Source organism: Hypanus sabinus, chromosome 4 (genome assembly GCF_030144855.1).
Source record: "Hypanus sabinus isolate sHypSab1 chromosome 4, sHypSab1.hap1, whole genome shotgun sequence".
Taxonomy (NCBI): Eukaryota; Metazoa; Chordata; class Chondrichthyes; order Myliobatiformes; family Dasyatidae; genus Hypanus; species Hypanus sabinus.
Window position 1 is genome coordinate 24,364,769 of NC_082709.1, and position 16,114 is coordinate 24,380,882.

Sequence of the window (16,114 nt, forward strand, 5' to 3'; positions counted from 1 at the left end):
AGATTTAAAAAATGTAAAGTTGAAACAAGGGTAATTTCTTAAATACAATCTTGAGTAAAAAGTAATCAACGATGTAGAAGTTAAGAATACTAAATATACAGTCTCATTGGTGAAATTATCATAATTTCCATAAGTATATAGTTGTACTATTTATGGACAGAGTCTGCCTTAGAAAAAGAAACAATGCAATTCTCACGAGTTGGTCAGGAAGGGAAAGGCCAATTTTTTTTTTAAAGTGTGCTCAGGTTGCTTTATATCCAATAAGTAAATATTATGGAATTAATTCAGAAAATTTCAGTTAGTAAATGAAAAGTGCTGAGAGGGATACAATTTTAAGCAAAGCTTTAAGTTCCAGACTGACATTTATAAAATAAAATTGAGGAATTAAACTGATATAAACTGCTGGAAATGCAATTTACTTGTTGTATTTCAAAATTAACATTAATTGCGTTCATCTTGTATTGCAAATTCTTACCAGCGTATACATGTATATCCTCTTTAGCCTTTGACACGTTATAGCATCATGGTACAATCATTGACTCTATTTGGGCTTGTTTGAAATTTAAATATAAATTTTATCTATTTTTTTGTAGGTGTAGAGTAGAATTCCAGTTGGCACCATATACCAACTGTTTTATTTAGCAGCAATATTAATACCAAGGAACTATTTATAATTTGGTAAGTCTGAACATATTGAGGCGTGCAGGAAGACAGGTGGCACCTGCACCATAATTAATTTCCTTCAGCATGCCACTCCATTCCTTCTTTTCATCTTCATACCTAAATAAAGGATACAAAAGCATTTTATTGTATGTTCAGAAGCGTTGTTTGACCTTTCTTATAAAATTTAGTGAAGTATTTAACAGAATATGTGCTACATTTAGGCTGTTGCTTAATTGTACTCAATAAACATAAGTTATTAAATGTTAATATTTTTAATGGATTGATCAGGCATGCTAACAAGAAAAAGATTATTTAAATTGTTGACAATACTTTCCACAGGTAGCCATATACCTTGTATATCTAAGTATAACACGGAAAAGATAGACTCACTGCACGATAGCTGATGGGATCTGCCTTCACATCTTCCCCCTTTCCCCCACCCCCCACTACTCACCCACTTGCATGCAGTTTTGTGACTTCTAGCTCAATTTTTTCTTTTTTGCCTCTCATGTACTTGCTTTTCCTCTCATTCCTATAAGTCTCTGATCACTCACTCTATTGTTCCAGTTTAAGATGGTGCTGGCAGTAAAAGAAACCAAAGAATTTAACTTTGAACTTTTGTTTATTCTTTCTCCCTTACTTTCTGAAACTGACTCCAGCTGACCTGCCTGGTTCAGTCATCAAGAAAAAATAGACCATATCACATAGGAGCAGAATTAGGCCACTCAGCCCAACGAGTCTGCTCTACCTTATTATTATGGCCGATTTGTTCTTTTCCACTCCTTTCTCCTGCCTGCTCTGACTAACTAAGAAGCTGATGAGAGGCATTGATCATGTGGATAGTCAGAGGCTTTTCCCCAGGGCTGAAGTGGCTAGCAAGAAAGGACATAGTTTAAAGGTGCGTGGAAGTAGGTACAGAGATGCCAGGGGCAATCTATTTATTTATTTATTTTTACGCAGGCAGTGCGTCAAACGGGCTGCCAGCAACGGTGGTGGAGGTGGAAACAATAGGGTCTTTTAAGAGACTCCTGGATGGCGACATGGAGCTTAGAAAAATAGAGGGTTATGGGTAAAGCCTAGGTAGTTCTAAGGTAGAGCCATGTTCGGCACAGCTTTGTGGGTCGAAAGGGCCTGTATTGTGCTGTATGTTTTCTATGTTTTTATCATCCTCTGTTTTGAATAAATTCAGTGACTTGGCCTCCACAGCTGTCCATGACAATAAATTCTGCAGATTCATTACCCACTGGCTAAAAGAATTCATCCTCACCTCTGTTCTGAATGGATACCCCTCTATTCTGAGGTTGTGCCCTCCGGTCCTAGACTCGCCCATTATAGGAAACATCCACTCAATGAGATTCCCCCTTATTATTCTAAACTCTAGTGTGTACAAGCCCAGAGCCATCAAATGCTCCTCATTAACCCTTTCATTCTGGAATCAATCTCGTGAACTTCCTCTGGACCCAAGCCAATGCCAGCACATCTTTTAGATAAGGGCCACTAAAGTGCTCACAATAGAGTTGGGGAAGATTTACTGGAACAAATCCATGTTCGATTTTCTTTGCTTGCCAGTTCTAGATATGGTAATCATATTTATTCTTTCCCACTTTTGTTTTAAAGTGTTGAATCAAAGGGTGCTGTACAGTAAGGGTTAGGACTCAAATTTTTTGTAATATTAACAATTGAAATAATGAAGTGCAAAAGCATCAAAGGCTGAAAGTAGATTTGGTGTATCAGAGGAATCCCAAAAGCATAATAAAAAGATTATAAAAGATCTTTTAAAATATAGGCAAATATCAGTGTTGTGGATTAACATGAAATTGTAGATTTATTCATATTATTTTGATTGTAACAAGCCAACTTGTATTTTTATTCTTTTACATTTACTCCTCTTCAATATGAAGAAACATTAAAAGTGCTATCATTTATATTAAAAAAAGGAACATTGAGTAAATAAATAATCATGTTAATATAATCACAGGGTAAGGCAAAACTAGATTATTATATTGTAATATATGGAATAGACAGGATGTTAACTATGTAGTCAATTGATTAGTTATGAAAAGGTTTATTTAATGCTTTGAATATTTTCTTTAAGGGAATTAGTAACTAGTTCATACATTTAAAATTATTGAAGTATAAGATACAGATCATAAAGATCAATTAAGTAAAGAGTGGTTGATTTATGGAATAGTTAGACAAGTGTCTAGAAATTCTAGTGCACCATATGCAGAGGGTGTTGTTAGCCCACTACATAAAACTTACGTTCTACCTTTTCCAAGACTGGTTTTGGGAACCAAACTAGGGGAAGTGTAGATCTGACACCAGCAGACTTTTCAGGGACCTGACTGAGGTATATAAATTTATTAAGGTAATTGATAGTGAGAAAATTTTCCTCATGACACAAAAGGTGTGTGGAATCTGGAAAGCACTGCCTGAGAAGGTGGTAGCATTTGGCACGCTGACCTTCATTAGTCAAGGTATTACGTAAATATAGCTGTTGGGGAGTTATGAAGCCATTATCTAATTCTGTACAGTATTGTCAACCTATTATAGGAAAGATGCTACTGAACTAGAAATAGTGCAGAAAACATTTACCAGTATGTTGCCTGGAATAGGGGGACTGAGTTACAAGGAGAGGTTGCATAGATTAGGACTTGTTCTTTGGATGGAGGGGTGATCTGATAGACGCATATAAGATCATGAAGGGATAGTCAGGTTGAGGGTAAAATTACTAGAAACAAAGCCACTTTAGGCTTATTTCTAATCTTGATAACTTTTTGCTGAGAGTACAGATGCTAGAAGACAATTTTTTTCCTTTACCAGCATTTACTTTTTACTTAATATTTCAAATAAATGTATTTCGAGCACAGAAACTTCAGCACTAAATCTATATTCTGGACCAGGGGATCCCAACCTTTCTTATGCCATGGACCCCTACCATTAACCGAGGGAGGTGGACCCTAGGTTGGGAACCACTGCCCTGGACTAAACTTGACCAAATAAGTGCAAGTCCACCTGTCCTTCAAAAATATTGACTTACTTCCACACGTCAGTGAATTCTGAGGGTGCGTATTCTTTATTTTCCAGTTCAATCATAGCGAAACCTCCAATGGCATAAAGTGATCCAGCCATATTGATGACATTTATCGAGCTTCTCTCTTGTGGAAATTCTGGCACTTTCTCCCACCTGCGATAGTCAAATAAGAATATTTAACATTTCAGATGTATATATGTAGAAGAATATTATCATTTTCTACAGATAGTTATGTAGCTTTGTTTGGATTAATCGTAACAAAAATTCAGAATAAATATGCAACAGCCTTCATCTGCATAGTATTTATAATGTATTGTAGGTATCATGTCTAAGTAATCTACAATAAAATCATTGGCTTAAAGATTCTACACAAATTCCCATATTCAGAGTTACTGTACAATAGTAGTCTTACTGTGATATGTGGGATCAGGCCTTTTACCTGACACTATCTTTCATCTTTTCACAATCTGACCTAGTATTTCATTTCCATTCTCTTCATTGGTGTTGCTTCATAATTCCAATCCTGGACTACTTTCCTTATGTTATCCTACTACTTACTTAATATTATTATTTTAAAAAATATCTTCAGGATAATTACCATCTTCAGAAAGATTCAAAGTTTCGGGCCAAGACCCTTTATCAGGACTGGAAAGGAAGGGGGGAAGGAGAACAAGTTGATGGGTGATTGGTGAAACCAGGTGAGGGGAAATTTAGGTAGGTGGGGGAGGGGCTCTGTAATGAGAAGTTGGGAGGTGATAGGTGGGAAAAATAAAGGGCTGGAGAACAAAGAACTCGATAGGAGAAGAGAGTAGACCATCAGAGAAAGGGAAGGAGGAGGAGCACCAGAAGGTGATAGGCAGATGGGGGGGGGGGGGTAGTTAGTGGGGAGCTGGAATGAGAAAAGAGAGAAGGGGAGAAATTATAGGAATTTAGAGAAATCGATGTTTATGCCATCAGGTTAGAGGTTACCCGGACAATGGCAGTAGAAGAAGTCATGAACTGTTATGTTGGAATGGGAATGGGGTGTGGAATTAAAATGGCTGGCCATTAGGCAATCCTGCCTGTTGCAGACAGAGGCGCTCATTGAAGCAGTCTGCCAATCTACTTCGGGGCAAACTAATGTAGAGGAGGCTGCACCAGGAACACTGGATATAATAGATGACCCCAACAAACTCACAGGAAAAGTGTTACCTCACCTGGAAGGATTATTTGGGGTTGTGAATGGTGGTGAGGGAGGAGGTAAATGGAGAGGTGTAGCACAGGTGCCTCTGGCAAAGGTAAGTGCCAGGAAGGAGATCAGTGGGGAGGGACAAATGGACAATTGTGTCATGGAGAGGGATTCCTGCAGAAAGTGAAAAGTGTGGGGCAGGGTAGGTAAAGATATGTTTTAGTGGTAGGATCCTGTTGAAAATGGTGGAAGTTATGGAGAATGATACGTTGGATGCATAGGATCATTGGTTGGAAGGTATGAATAAAAGGAACTCTATCCCTGTTATGGTGGCAGTAAGATGGGGTGTCTGCCAAATACATAATCAGGTGAAGGCAGCATCAATGGTAGATGAAGAGAAATCCCGTTCTTTGAAGGAAGATGACACCTCATACTCTGGAATGGAAAGCCTCATCCTGAGAACAGATTTGTTGGAGATAAAGGAACTGAGAAAAGGGAACGACATATTTTACAAGTGATGGTGGGAAGAAGTATTGTCAAAATAGCTGTAAGTCAGTAGGTTTATAAAAGATATGAATAGAGGGGTCTCAGAGATAGACCAAGTGAATTTAAGAGCCAAATAGAAGTTGGAGGCAAAGTGGATGAAATTGATGAGCTTAGCATGGGTGCATGAAGCAGCGCCAGTGCAGTTAAAGTAATACAGAAAGAGATGCATTACCAGAAAGGCTTGAAACATGGACTGTTACACATAGCTGATGAAAAGTCAGGCAGAGCTAGGGCCCATGCGGGTGCCCATGACAACACTTTGGGTTTGGAGAAAGTGGGATGAACTGAAAGAGAAATCGTTGAGTGTCAAAGGGAGGAGCGTAGTGGTGGAGGGGAACCGGTTAGGTCTGTTCTGGAAACCATTTAATTATATTGAACAACATGTGTCAACCAGAATTTATGGACATCAATTTTAAAGCATCTTTCAGTAGGTTTTTTTTTGTCCTCTTGGTCTTATATATCAATACCTAAATTCCCTTATAAGATCACTTCCCAGACATCTCCTTTGCTGACTAAACAGAAAAAAAAACTTAATTTCTATTGGATTTCACTTACTTATTATTCACGATGTCATATGCTTCTGCTGCAGCTGTCAAGCCTTCTTCGGTCACCCCTCCAACAACCCAGATTTTACTTTGGTGCACAGCAGCTCCAAACATGGCTCGTGCTTTGCTCATGGCTGCCAGCTCCCTCCACTCAGATTTCTTAGGGTTGTAGACAAATAATTTGTTGACACATTTACTGTGGATAAATTAGAGGTATTAAAATAATCAACAGCTCTGCTGCAGAAGGAATCCATTATACTGTCAATCTAAACAACACTTACGCATCATCAGTCTTCCCACCAATAACATAAATTAATCCATTGTGTGAAACCACAGAGTGACCATAAATCTTCAGAGGAAATTTTTTGGATTCTGTCCATTTTAGATTGCTAAAAAAAAAAATAAAATTTGCATTAAAATAACATTCTCACTGTACCTGTCACTAGTTTTATCAGATTTAAATGTCATAGCAGTCACTCAAAGCTGATTTACTTAAAAAGATAATTGTGGACTTCATGAAGGTGCAGGTTGACCACTCTCCACTGCGCACCAATGGCTCTGCACAAAGTTTCTTCGTGTGCACATAATGGATGATCTAACCTGGACCGACAGCATCTCCTCAGTAGACAAGAAAGACAGCAGCATCTACACTTTTTGAGGAGATTGGGGTGGGCAAGGCTCCCCACCCCCATTCTAACAACTACCTACACGAGTACCATCAAGAGTTTGGCTGCATCATTGTGCGGTATGGAAGCTGCAGGGCATTGAACCTACAGCGGGGAATAAAAACCAAGAGGATCATGGGGTTTCCCTCCCCCTCCACTCGCACTCCCCCCTGCCCTTTGTGACACTTACCTGGAACATTATATATGAAGTCCATCCCACAAGTTATTTGACCAACTACTAACAGGGAGGAGGTACAGGAACATCAGGACGAAGACTTCCAGATTGGGTAAAAGCTTCTTCCATCAGGCAGTGAGACTAATGAATAGCTTGCCACCACTGAGGTCTCATTACTATGACAATGAGCTGTTTAATGTTTACTGTTCACCTGCGCTGCACACAAAATGCACTTAGAATTGTATTTTACTAACTTATTTTGTGGTGGTAGTTTGTTTTATGTGCTATGTGTGATACTGTATATGCTTTGGGGGTGCACTGTGCTCCAGAGGAATGTTTTTGTTTGGTTATAGATATGTACAGTATAGCTACGTGACAATAAGCTTGAACTTGAAAAGTGATTGGACAAAAAAACTTCCCAAAATTAGGAAAGATCGATCACAAGAAAACCCAGAATTCGATTTACTTTAGCATGAAGATGAAAGCCCGTGATATTAGCAGATTAAACATAAGCTCCATTTTGACTCCATGATTAAAAATTAGTCAAATATACTTTGAATATCAGGGAAATATACTTTGAATATCAGGGCCTAGGTTATTGCTATTTCTCTTAGGATGGGTAAAACAAGGTGCTTGTTGATCTTGAATACCCGATTTTGATATGGAATAGCGTAATAAAAACTGGAGAGAAAGCACTTGAACTGTTTTTAAAACAATATTACTGGTCTCAATTTTACAAGTAGTTTTGTATACAGTTTTATCCAAATAAAAACTCTTTTCCTCAATGATAAATCTATCTTCATTATCTTTGTCTCCAGCTAAATCTTGTTATTCCAAATAATAACAATATTTAAATGCTGCAGTCATTTCCAAACCAGAGTGAAATCCCTTTCCGGGTTTTACTACCAAAAGCAAGGCTGAAGTATTGCTGTTATGGAATGGGCCATGTCCTTACTGGTTCATATGGGATAGAATCAATGTAATCTATTTATATTAAACAAAATAATTATATTATTTAACATTTTAAGAAAATATGTTCTGCCAAATTAAAACAGTTTATAGCAATAGTTGGTATAAATCAAACCACACACAACTATAGGGAATTAAAACACCATACAAAATGGAAATAAGGTGGACTTACTTCATATCATAGCACATTACTGAATCCAGCGACTGTTCATTTTGGAGGTCTTTGCCACCAACCACATAAAGGAAATTCTCAGTTTCTCCTAACCCGAAGAGGCATCTGGGTGAAGGCAATGGTGGTAAACCATTCCATGCCCCAGCAATGCTGTCAAACTAATGAGAAACATTTAAACTTAATTTCTGAATAATTGGTGCAGCAGTTTACTTCAATTAATCACCATACTTTGGGCAAGATGTTTTACTAGTAATGATTTCTATTTCTAAACCTAACTTTTTTTTAAAAAAGTAAATAAATTCACGTGTGTTTTTGTATTTTGGATTTTCAGAATAGTTCTGGAAACCATTAAATTTATAAACTTCCAGCAATATTTGTTGAAAATATTATTTTAAATATACAAGAAAGTGAAAATCCTAAGTAACTTTAAAAACGGAATAGACTCAAAGCATACCTGGAAGAAATAGCAATGGCAAGGGTGTTCTTTAACTTCTTCATCCACGTACAGGCCACCAATAACAAAAATTTGGTTTCTTTTTGTAACCAGGCTAACATGATTTTTAGGAATCAAATTGCTTACTGCGGCCAGAAAGCATTCATTTAGATTTGGATCATATGCCACAGTCATTGTATCATTAATGAACATGATCATCTCCTTAACGAACATGCCATGCCTTGGAATGTCATTCAAGAAACCAGGGAGATCTTCATCGCCATTTACTGCATCTCCAGCACTCTCTCCTTTCTTTGCCTTTTTGTCTCCTCCTTTAGCGGGCTCAGGGAGTTTCCCAGCAAATGCATCTTTAACTGTCTGAACTTTCTTCAGCAAATCTGGATTAGACTTAATAATATCATCCTTTTCTACACGGTCTTTGACATATTTCTCAGTCATAAGGCGAAAACGTATATAGTCAAATATTTCTCCAAAATGTTTGGCCCTGTCCTCTTTGTCAGTACGTACCCATCTCATTACAGCTTCAAACACAACCTCTTCCTTCTCTACATTTAAAGTGTCACTTGCAATGAGGCTGATCAGCTCATGAAGGGCAAGCTGCATAAAATCTTCCTCTTTAGAAATCTGTTCAAATCGATCTGTGGCGTATTCACGAGCAGAGATAGCGAGCCGAGGACAATCTAGGAGAAGTCCTAACCTGAAGATGGCTAGACAGTTGTCAACAGATAACCTTTCCTGAAGATAGGTGACACACAGCGTGAAGACAGAAGGGATCTGAAAGCGACTGGACACAGCAAAAACATTTTGCACATTTTCATCGGTCAGTTCTATCTCCGAAGTATACAGGTACTGGAGGATCATAGCCACAATAATTTCGTCAGCATCTTCCAGAACTACCTCATGTTTCTTCTCATTTTCTTCTGAAATGAAATACTCACGGAAGTATGGGCTACAGGCTGCCAGGATAAGCCGATGACAAGGAAAGGACTTACTGCCAACCTTCAGTGAGCAATCAATAAATTTGTTCTCATCCAAAAGTTTTTTCAGTCCATCTTGAAGAAGAGTAGTTTGATAAAGACGTGATTCCTCTCTCATATCTCTGTGAAGATCCATTGCAACTGGATTTGGAGATGAAGAACACAGATGATGTTAACTGCAGTTGACTCCAGCTGAAAAAGGCAGATCACTGTAACGTGCTGAACTTGAAGAGCTTGTAATTTAACTCTTCCAGCTAATTATAGAAAGAAACTTCTGCATGTTGGAATTCAGGTTAACTGATGTGCAAAAAATATTTCACTTTGGCAGCTGTCGCAGACGGAAAGAAACAACTGTGATGAGCGAAGGGGTAAAATAGGACGTGGACAATCACCAAAGGAATGATTACTAAGGGCATTAAATTTAGAATGCTTATAATATTGAAGCAGCGTCACAGCCAGTGCGTAGCAGAGCCATGAATATCACACGTTGCAGAGTAATCCTACCAGCTTCTAGTGCTATCTCTCAAATTATGCCTATCTATACAGCTGCTGCCAGCTACTCAAAAATGATTTGAGGGTTGTCAAGAGACTGCACGAGTTCTCAGGATTAACTTTAAAATACAAATTCTTGCACTTTAGCAATCTAATTGTGTTTGCCATGTTAGAAAGAAGTGGAATGAAATGCCATCTGTAACTTCTCATAACTATCTGTTTTCATCCTTATATCATCATAAATTACAGTAACTGGCTTACAAATGTGCTTTCCAATTATTAACCCATGTATTTAAAATCTGACAATTAACTTGTTCAAATCAGTCTGAGGCGTATTCATGAGTATGATAGCAAATCGAGGACAATCCAGGAGAAGCCCTAACCTGAAGATAGCTAGATAGTTGTTGACAGATAACTTTTCCTGGAGATAGGTGAGACACAATTTTGAAGATGGGGGGAATCTTTCCTTACTTTCAGCTGTTGAACAGCTGAGAGTACTGGTCATCTCAGCTCCTGCCTTTTTTTAGGTTAGAAAGTACATCAGTTATATTCAGTACTAAACTTAAAATTTATCTCATTATCCTTCTATCTTAATAAAAAAGTGACTCATTTTCTACAGCTCAAGTGTTCTTATATCCTTAACATGATGCAATTTTATAATGTAGCAACTACTTTGTATGTATGTAAATACTTTATAAATAATTTAACTGCTAAGCATGTTGTTGGAAAACTGTGCTGTTAAATGTACACAATCAAGACAAACAATCATTTTAATTCTTCCAAATTGGTGGTTACAAATGAAGGACATCTTGTCTGGATCTTTGTTGGCCTCCATACTATATAAACTGATGAACTTTCTGAAGATATTCTTTCTGAGAAAATTTACATCCTGCAATGTATTGCCTTTCAGCTGCTCCATTTAGATCCATGAATTATCCTCAAGCCATCCTCGGCTGTTCTCAGAAAACCAAATCCCCTTACCCATTTTTCACCAGTTGCCTCAGTCCTGTTTTTCACTTTGACACATTTCTGATCTAGCCTGACTCATCAAGGCAGTTTCCTTTTCACTTATTCTGTATTTGATGACTTTAGTCAGGATTATAGTCTGCAGCATAAGGCATCTATCTGAATCCCTGGTTTACATGCTGCCTATTTTCCCAATATGCCCATGTACTTTGTTTGATGCTGCCACACAACAATGCTTCTCATCGACCATTCTGATGAAGGATGTGGAGCTGAAATGTTGGCTCCATTTCTCGTTCCACAGAAGCTGTCTGACTTGAGTATTTCCAGCATCTTCTGTTTTTCTCCTTCCCAGTACTTTTTGTCCATTATACTTAGTCAATCTAAAGGCTTTCTAACCAGTGCCTCCACCTGTAAATAAAAAGAAGATAGGTTTAGGTGGAGCGGCTATTGTGTGAGCAGACCAGTTTTAGAGTGAGGAGTAGGGTCTTTGGCTCATCAGGGCTTCAGTGAGGAGAGGTATAGGCTGTAGATAAATTTTTTCATTGTTTATTCTCTCTTTCTTTCTTATTGCACATTTAGAGCCGTAGGGATGCTAGGCAAAATAGTGCAATGTTCCTCTTGTGGGATTTAGAAACGCAGGGAGACCTCCATTATCCCTGACGACTACACCTGCAAGAGGTGCATCCTGCTGCAACTTCTAATGGATTGTGAACTGGAGGGGGTCTGATATCTTTGCAGGAAGGTTTGCTGATGCTGCAGAGTTTGGGGAGAGGGGAGTTTAAACTAGAGTTGCAGGGGCATGAGAACCAGAGTGCCAGAACAGATAATGGAGTGGTTTTTTTGAAAGATGTTGTTAAGCCTACATACAAAATCAGAAATCAAAACAATGAACATGGTGGGACTAAAGTTCTGAGCTGAAACTAATGTTCTTACTCCTGCAAAGAGTATTGTAGGAATGAGCTTAGGGCATGGATCAGCACATTCAATTATGAGATTGTAGTCATTAGTGAGATGTTTGCAAGAGGGACTGACAGTTCAATGTTCCAGCGTTTCATTGTTTAAACGTGATAGAACGAGAGGGATAAATGGTGGAGGGGGTAGCACTACAACTCAGGGAATATATCATGGTAGTGCTCAGATAGGAAAGTCTGGAGAGCTCGTCTATTGAGGCTTTATGGGTAGAACTGAGCAATAAGAAAAATACGTCCACGTTAATGGGATTATATTATAGAACACCCAACAGTCCACAGGATTTAGAGGAGCAAAATTGTAGAGAGGTAGCAGATTGTTGCAAGAAATACAAGGTTGAGATAATAGGTGATTTTAACTTTCCACATATTAACTGAGACTCCCATACCGTAAAAGGCTAGATGGGAAAGAGTTTGACAAATGTATTCAGGAAAGTTTCCTTAATCAAAACATAGAAGTTTCAGCTACAGAGAATGCAATACTAAATCTCATTTTAGAGAATGAGAGAGCGCAGGTGACAGAAGTTTGTGTAGGGGAACACTTTGCATCTAGTGTTCATAATGCCATTAGCTTCAAGGTATTTATGGAAAAGGATAGGTCTGGTCCTTGGGTTGAGATACTACATTGGAGAAAGCCCAATTTTGATGGTATCAGAAAGGTTCTAGCAAGTGAGGATTGAGACAGACTGTTTTCTGGCAAAGTAGTACTTGTTAAGTGGAGGTCTTTAAAACTGAAATTTTGAGAGTACAGAATTTGTTTGTTTCTCTCAAAATAAAAGGCAAGAGTAACAGGTTTAGGTTTTTGAGCGATATTGAGGCTCTGGTTAAGAAAAAGGAGGAGGTGCATAGCAGGTATAGGCAGGTAGGAAGAAATGAGGTACTTGAGAAGTAAAGAAATGCAAAATTACACTTAAGAAGGAAATCAAGGCAGCTAAAAGACTTGCGGTTGCTCTAGCAGAAAAGGTGAAGGAGAACCCAAAGAGCTTCTAAAGATATATTAAGGGCAAAAGGTTTAGCAAGGGACAAAATTGGTCCTCTAGAAGATCAGAGTGGTAATCTATGCATGGAATTGCAAGAGATGGGGGAGACATTAAATGGATTTTTTGTATCTGTATTTACTCATGTACAATGTACTGTGTATGTAATCAAAATGGCTTCTTTGGTTTGCTAGAGTAGGAATGCTTTTATGTTTGATAAGTGTTCTCTCTCACAATTGTTTAGCTTTGGACTTGCTGATATGGGGATTGTATTCATTTGTTAACCAATGGGGAATGTTATTTTGTCTTGTGAGGCTGGGAGCTTGGGGGTTTCGCGGTCTTTTCAGGGGAGGCGGGAAGGAAACGCCGAGGAAGGTGGACGTGTGCTGTGCTGCTCGATCAACCACCAGGGTGGTCCCGGGTGCGAAGACATGGAGGTCGGAGGAAAGTGACGAGGGGTTGAATGGTTCGATGGTTGAGCTCCAATGATGTGCATTAAACTGTCTGAACTTTGATAAATTGGCGCCTTTTTACTTTATTTTTTTTCCTTCATATATACTGTATTGCCTAGTACTCTTTTAGTTTTAGTAAAATCTTTAAAGTGTATTCCGTAATGGTATCTGGTGTGAGTTTGATATCGTGTGTGTATGCACGGCATAAACTTGATTCTCACAGCACCTGCTTGTATGGGAGGTGGGATGGTGAGTGGCTGGATCTCCTTTTCCCCTAGACATATACCAGCTTGTTGGGTAAGTGTTACACTCAGGAGGCTGACACAGTCTATAGAAGTGAGGCAAAGCAGCTATGAGGTCATGGACCTTATACATGTACCCTAATTCTTGTCTTGAGGAAAATTAGGGTGGATAATTCCACAGGGCATGGCAACATGTTCCCTCGGATTGTGCAGAAATCGCAGGGCCCCAGCAAGATATTTAAAATACCCTTAGCCACAGGTGAGGTGCCGGAGGATTGGAGGATAGCTAATGATGTTCTATTGTTTAAGAAAGGCTGTAAAAATAAACCAGGAAATTATAGGCCATGAGCCAGACATCAGTAGCGGAAAAGTTATTAGAACAGGTATATATGTAGTTGGATAAACAAAGACTGATTAGTCAGCATGGCTTTCAGCATGAGAGGTCGTGTCTAACAAATTTTACAGAATTTTTCGAGCAAGTTACCAGGAAAGTTGAAGGCAGCAAAGCAGTGGATCTTGACTACATGGACTTTAACAAGGTCCCACATAGGAGGTTAGTCAAGAAGTTTTGTCACTTGGCATTCAAAATAAGGTAGTAAATTGCTTTGGAATGCCTTCATGGGAAAAGCCAGAGAGTGGTAATAGTTGGTTGCCTCTCTGAGTGGAGGCCTGTGACTAGGGTACAGTGCAGGGATTGGTGCTGGTTCCATTGTTGTTAGTCATCTTTATCAAAGATCTGGATGATAATGTGATTGACTGGATTAGCAAATTTGTGGATGACTTCAAGAATGGGGGTGTAGTAACAAGGAAGACTATCAAAGCTTGCAGTGATATCTGGACCAGCTGGAAAAATGCACTGAAAAATGGCAGATGAAATTTAATAGAGACAAGTGTGAGGTTTTGCACTTTGTGAGGGCCAACCAGGGTAGGACTTATACTGTGAGCCGTAGGGTACTGAGGAGTGTGGTAGAACCAAAGGATATGGGAATACATATCGATAATTTCTTGAAAATGGCTACACAGATAGATAGACTTGTAAGGAAAGTTTTTGGCATATTGGACTTCATAAATCAAAGTATTGAGTACAGGAGTTGGGATGTTAAGTTGAAGTTGTATAAGACATTGGTAAGGCCTATTTAGAGTATTTTGTGCAACTTTAGTCACCTTCCTACAGGAAAGATGTTAATAAGATTTAAAAAGTGCAAAGAAAATTTGCAAGGACATTGCTGCGAATTGAGTACCTGAATTATAGGGAAAGATTGAATAGGTTAGGACTTTACTCCCTAGAGTGCAGAGGGGAGATTTGACAGAGGTATCCAAAATTATGAAGCGTACAGATAGGGTAAATACAAGTAGGCTTTTTCCACTGATGTTGGGTGAGAGTAGAACTAGAGTAGCAGGTTAAGGATGAAAGGTGAAATGCTTAAGGTGAACATATGGGGGACATCTTTACTCAGGATGGCAAGAGTGTGGAACGAGATGCCAGTGCAAGTGTTGAATACAAGCTTGGGTCAACAGTTAATAGAAATTTGGATAGGTACTGTACATGGATGGGAGGGTTATGGTTCGAGTGCAGGTCAATGGGACTAGATGAGCCGAAGGGCCAGTTTCTGTGCTGTGGAGTTCTAGAACTATGGCCACTTATACTTCAGTTATATGTCAGAACTCACTGCATTCTTTTCTGAATCACATCTGTGCCATTGCTGATCTCACAACAATAAGGAGGGTCTTTCTCTGACTGTTCAAAATTTTTGACCATCTAGATTCACAAATGCTTCTCCAGTGGTCACAGTCAGTGGTGTATTTCTTCATCCCACCCTGACATCTCTCTGACTTATGACCAAGCAACTTTGGGCTTTCTGATATGATTCCCATAAAGACCAGTGAAGCATTTGATTAGAGGTAAAGCCTTTAAGCATACTATACAGGGGAAACATAATTTCAACAGCTCGTGGAATGAAGTGGTGATAGAAATTCCCCATGCCTAAAGACTCCTGTAAATTCTTAGTAGTGCAGTGCAGTGGGAAATCCATAATAGCGGCTACCTTTGATGGGAGGAGATCTGCACCTTTTGCAGATATGTGATGGCCAGAAAAGTCAATGGTTGACAACCGAAATTGACATTTAGCAGGGTTAATTAATCAACCCATGTTGGCTTAAGTGCTCAAAAAGTGTGCGGAGATGAGATACGTGTTCGGATTGGGATGCACTGCTGACAAATATGTCATCCACATAAACAAAAAGAAAATCTCAGTCTTTTAATTGAGTCCATTGGCCACTGGAAAGTCTGTGCTGCATATTTCAGTCTAAGCAGCATGTACAGAAATTCAGAAAAGTCAACCAGGATCATCATAGCTGTTTTGGGAATGTGCCCTGAGTACACAGGTACCTGGTGGTAGCCCCTAACTAGATCGACTTTGGAAAAAATTAACTTTCCGGCTAAATATGCTGAAAAGTTTTGGATGTGTGGGACTGGTTAATGAATAGAGGAGGTGGCCTTGTTAAGGCATTGCCAATCACAATATGGCCAGCAACCACCACTGGACTTAGGAACCATATATAGGGGTGAAGCCCAGGGGCTACTTGACCGGTGTACAATTCTGAGTCTTTCTCTGTTGGCAAGCTCGTGGTTGCCAGCTTTTCTGGATC

General features: G+C 39.0%; 2 protein-coding genes across 2 annotated transcripts in view; both read right to left on the reverse strand.

Annotated features, from left to right (window-relative positions):
* Positions 1 to 105: 105 nt before the first annotated feature.
* klhl41a (kelch-like family member 41a) lies at positions 106 to 9,517 on the reverse strand. The gene is made up of 6 exons (XM_059966636.1): positions 8,392 to 9,517; positions 7,938 to 8,095; positions 6,238 to 6,345; positions 5,967 to 6,152; positions 3,704 to 3,850; positions 106 to 780 (listed from the first exon to the last, which is right to left on the reverse strand). The coding sequence occupies exons 1-6, from the start codon at positions 9,502 to 9,504 to the stop codon at positions 669 to 671; spliced, it is 1,824 nt and encodes a 607-aa protein (XP_059822619.1). The 5' UTR covers positions 9,505 to 9,517; the 3' UTR covers positions 106 to 668.
* Positions 9,518 to 11,118: 1,601 nt separating this feature from the next.
* Positions 11,119 to 16,114, reverse strand: part of bbs5 (Bardet-Biedl syndrome 5) — a 65,056-nt gene continuing 60,060 nt past the window's right edge. Inside the window, exon 12 of the mRNA XM_059966639.1 lies at positions 11,119 to 11,234. Within this exon, the coding sequence (XP_059822622.1) occupies positions 11,202 to 11,234 (33 nt within the window). The 3' untranslated portion in view covers positions 11,119 to 11,201. The remainder of the gene's footprint in view (positions 11,235 to 16,114) is intronic.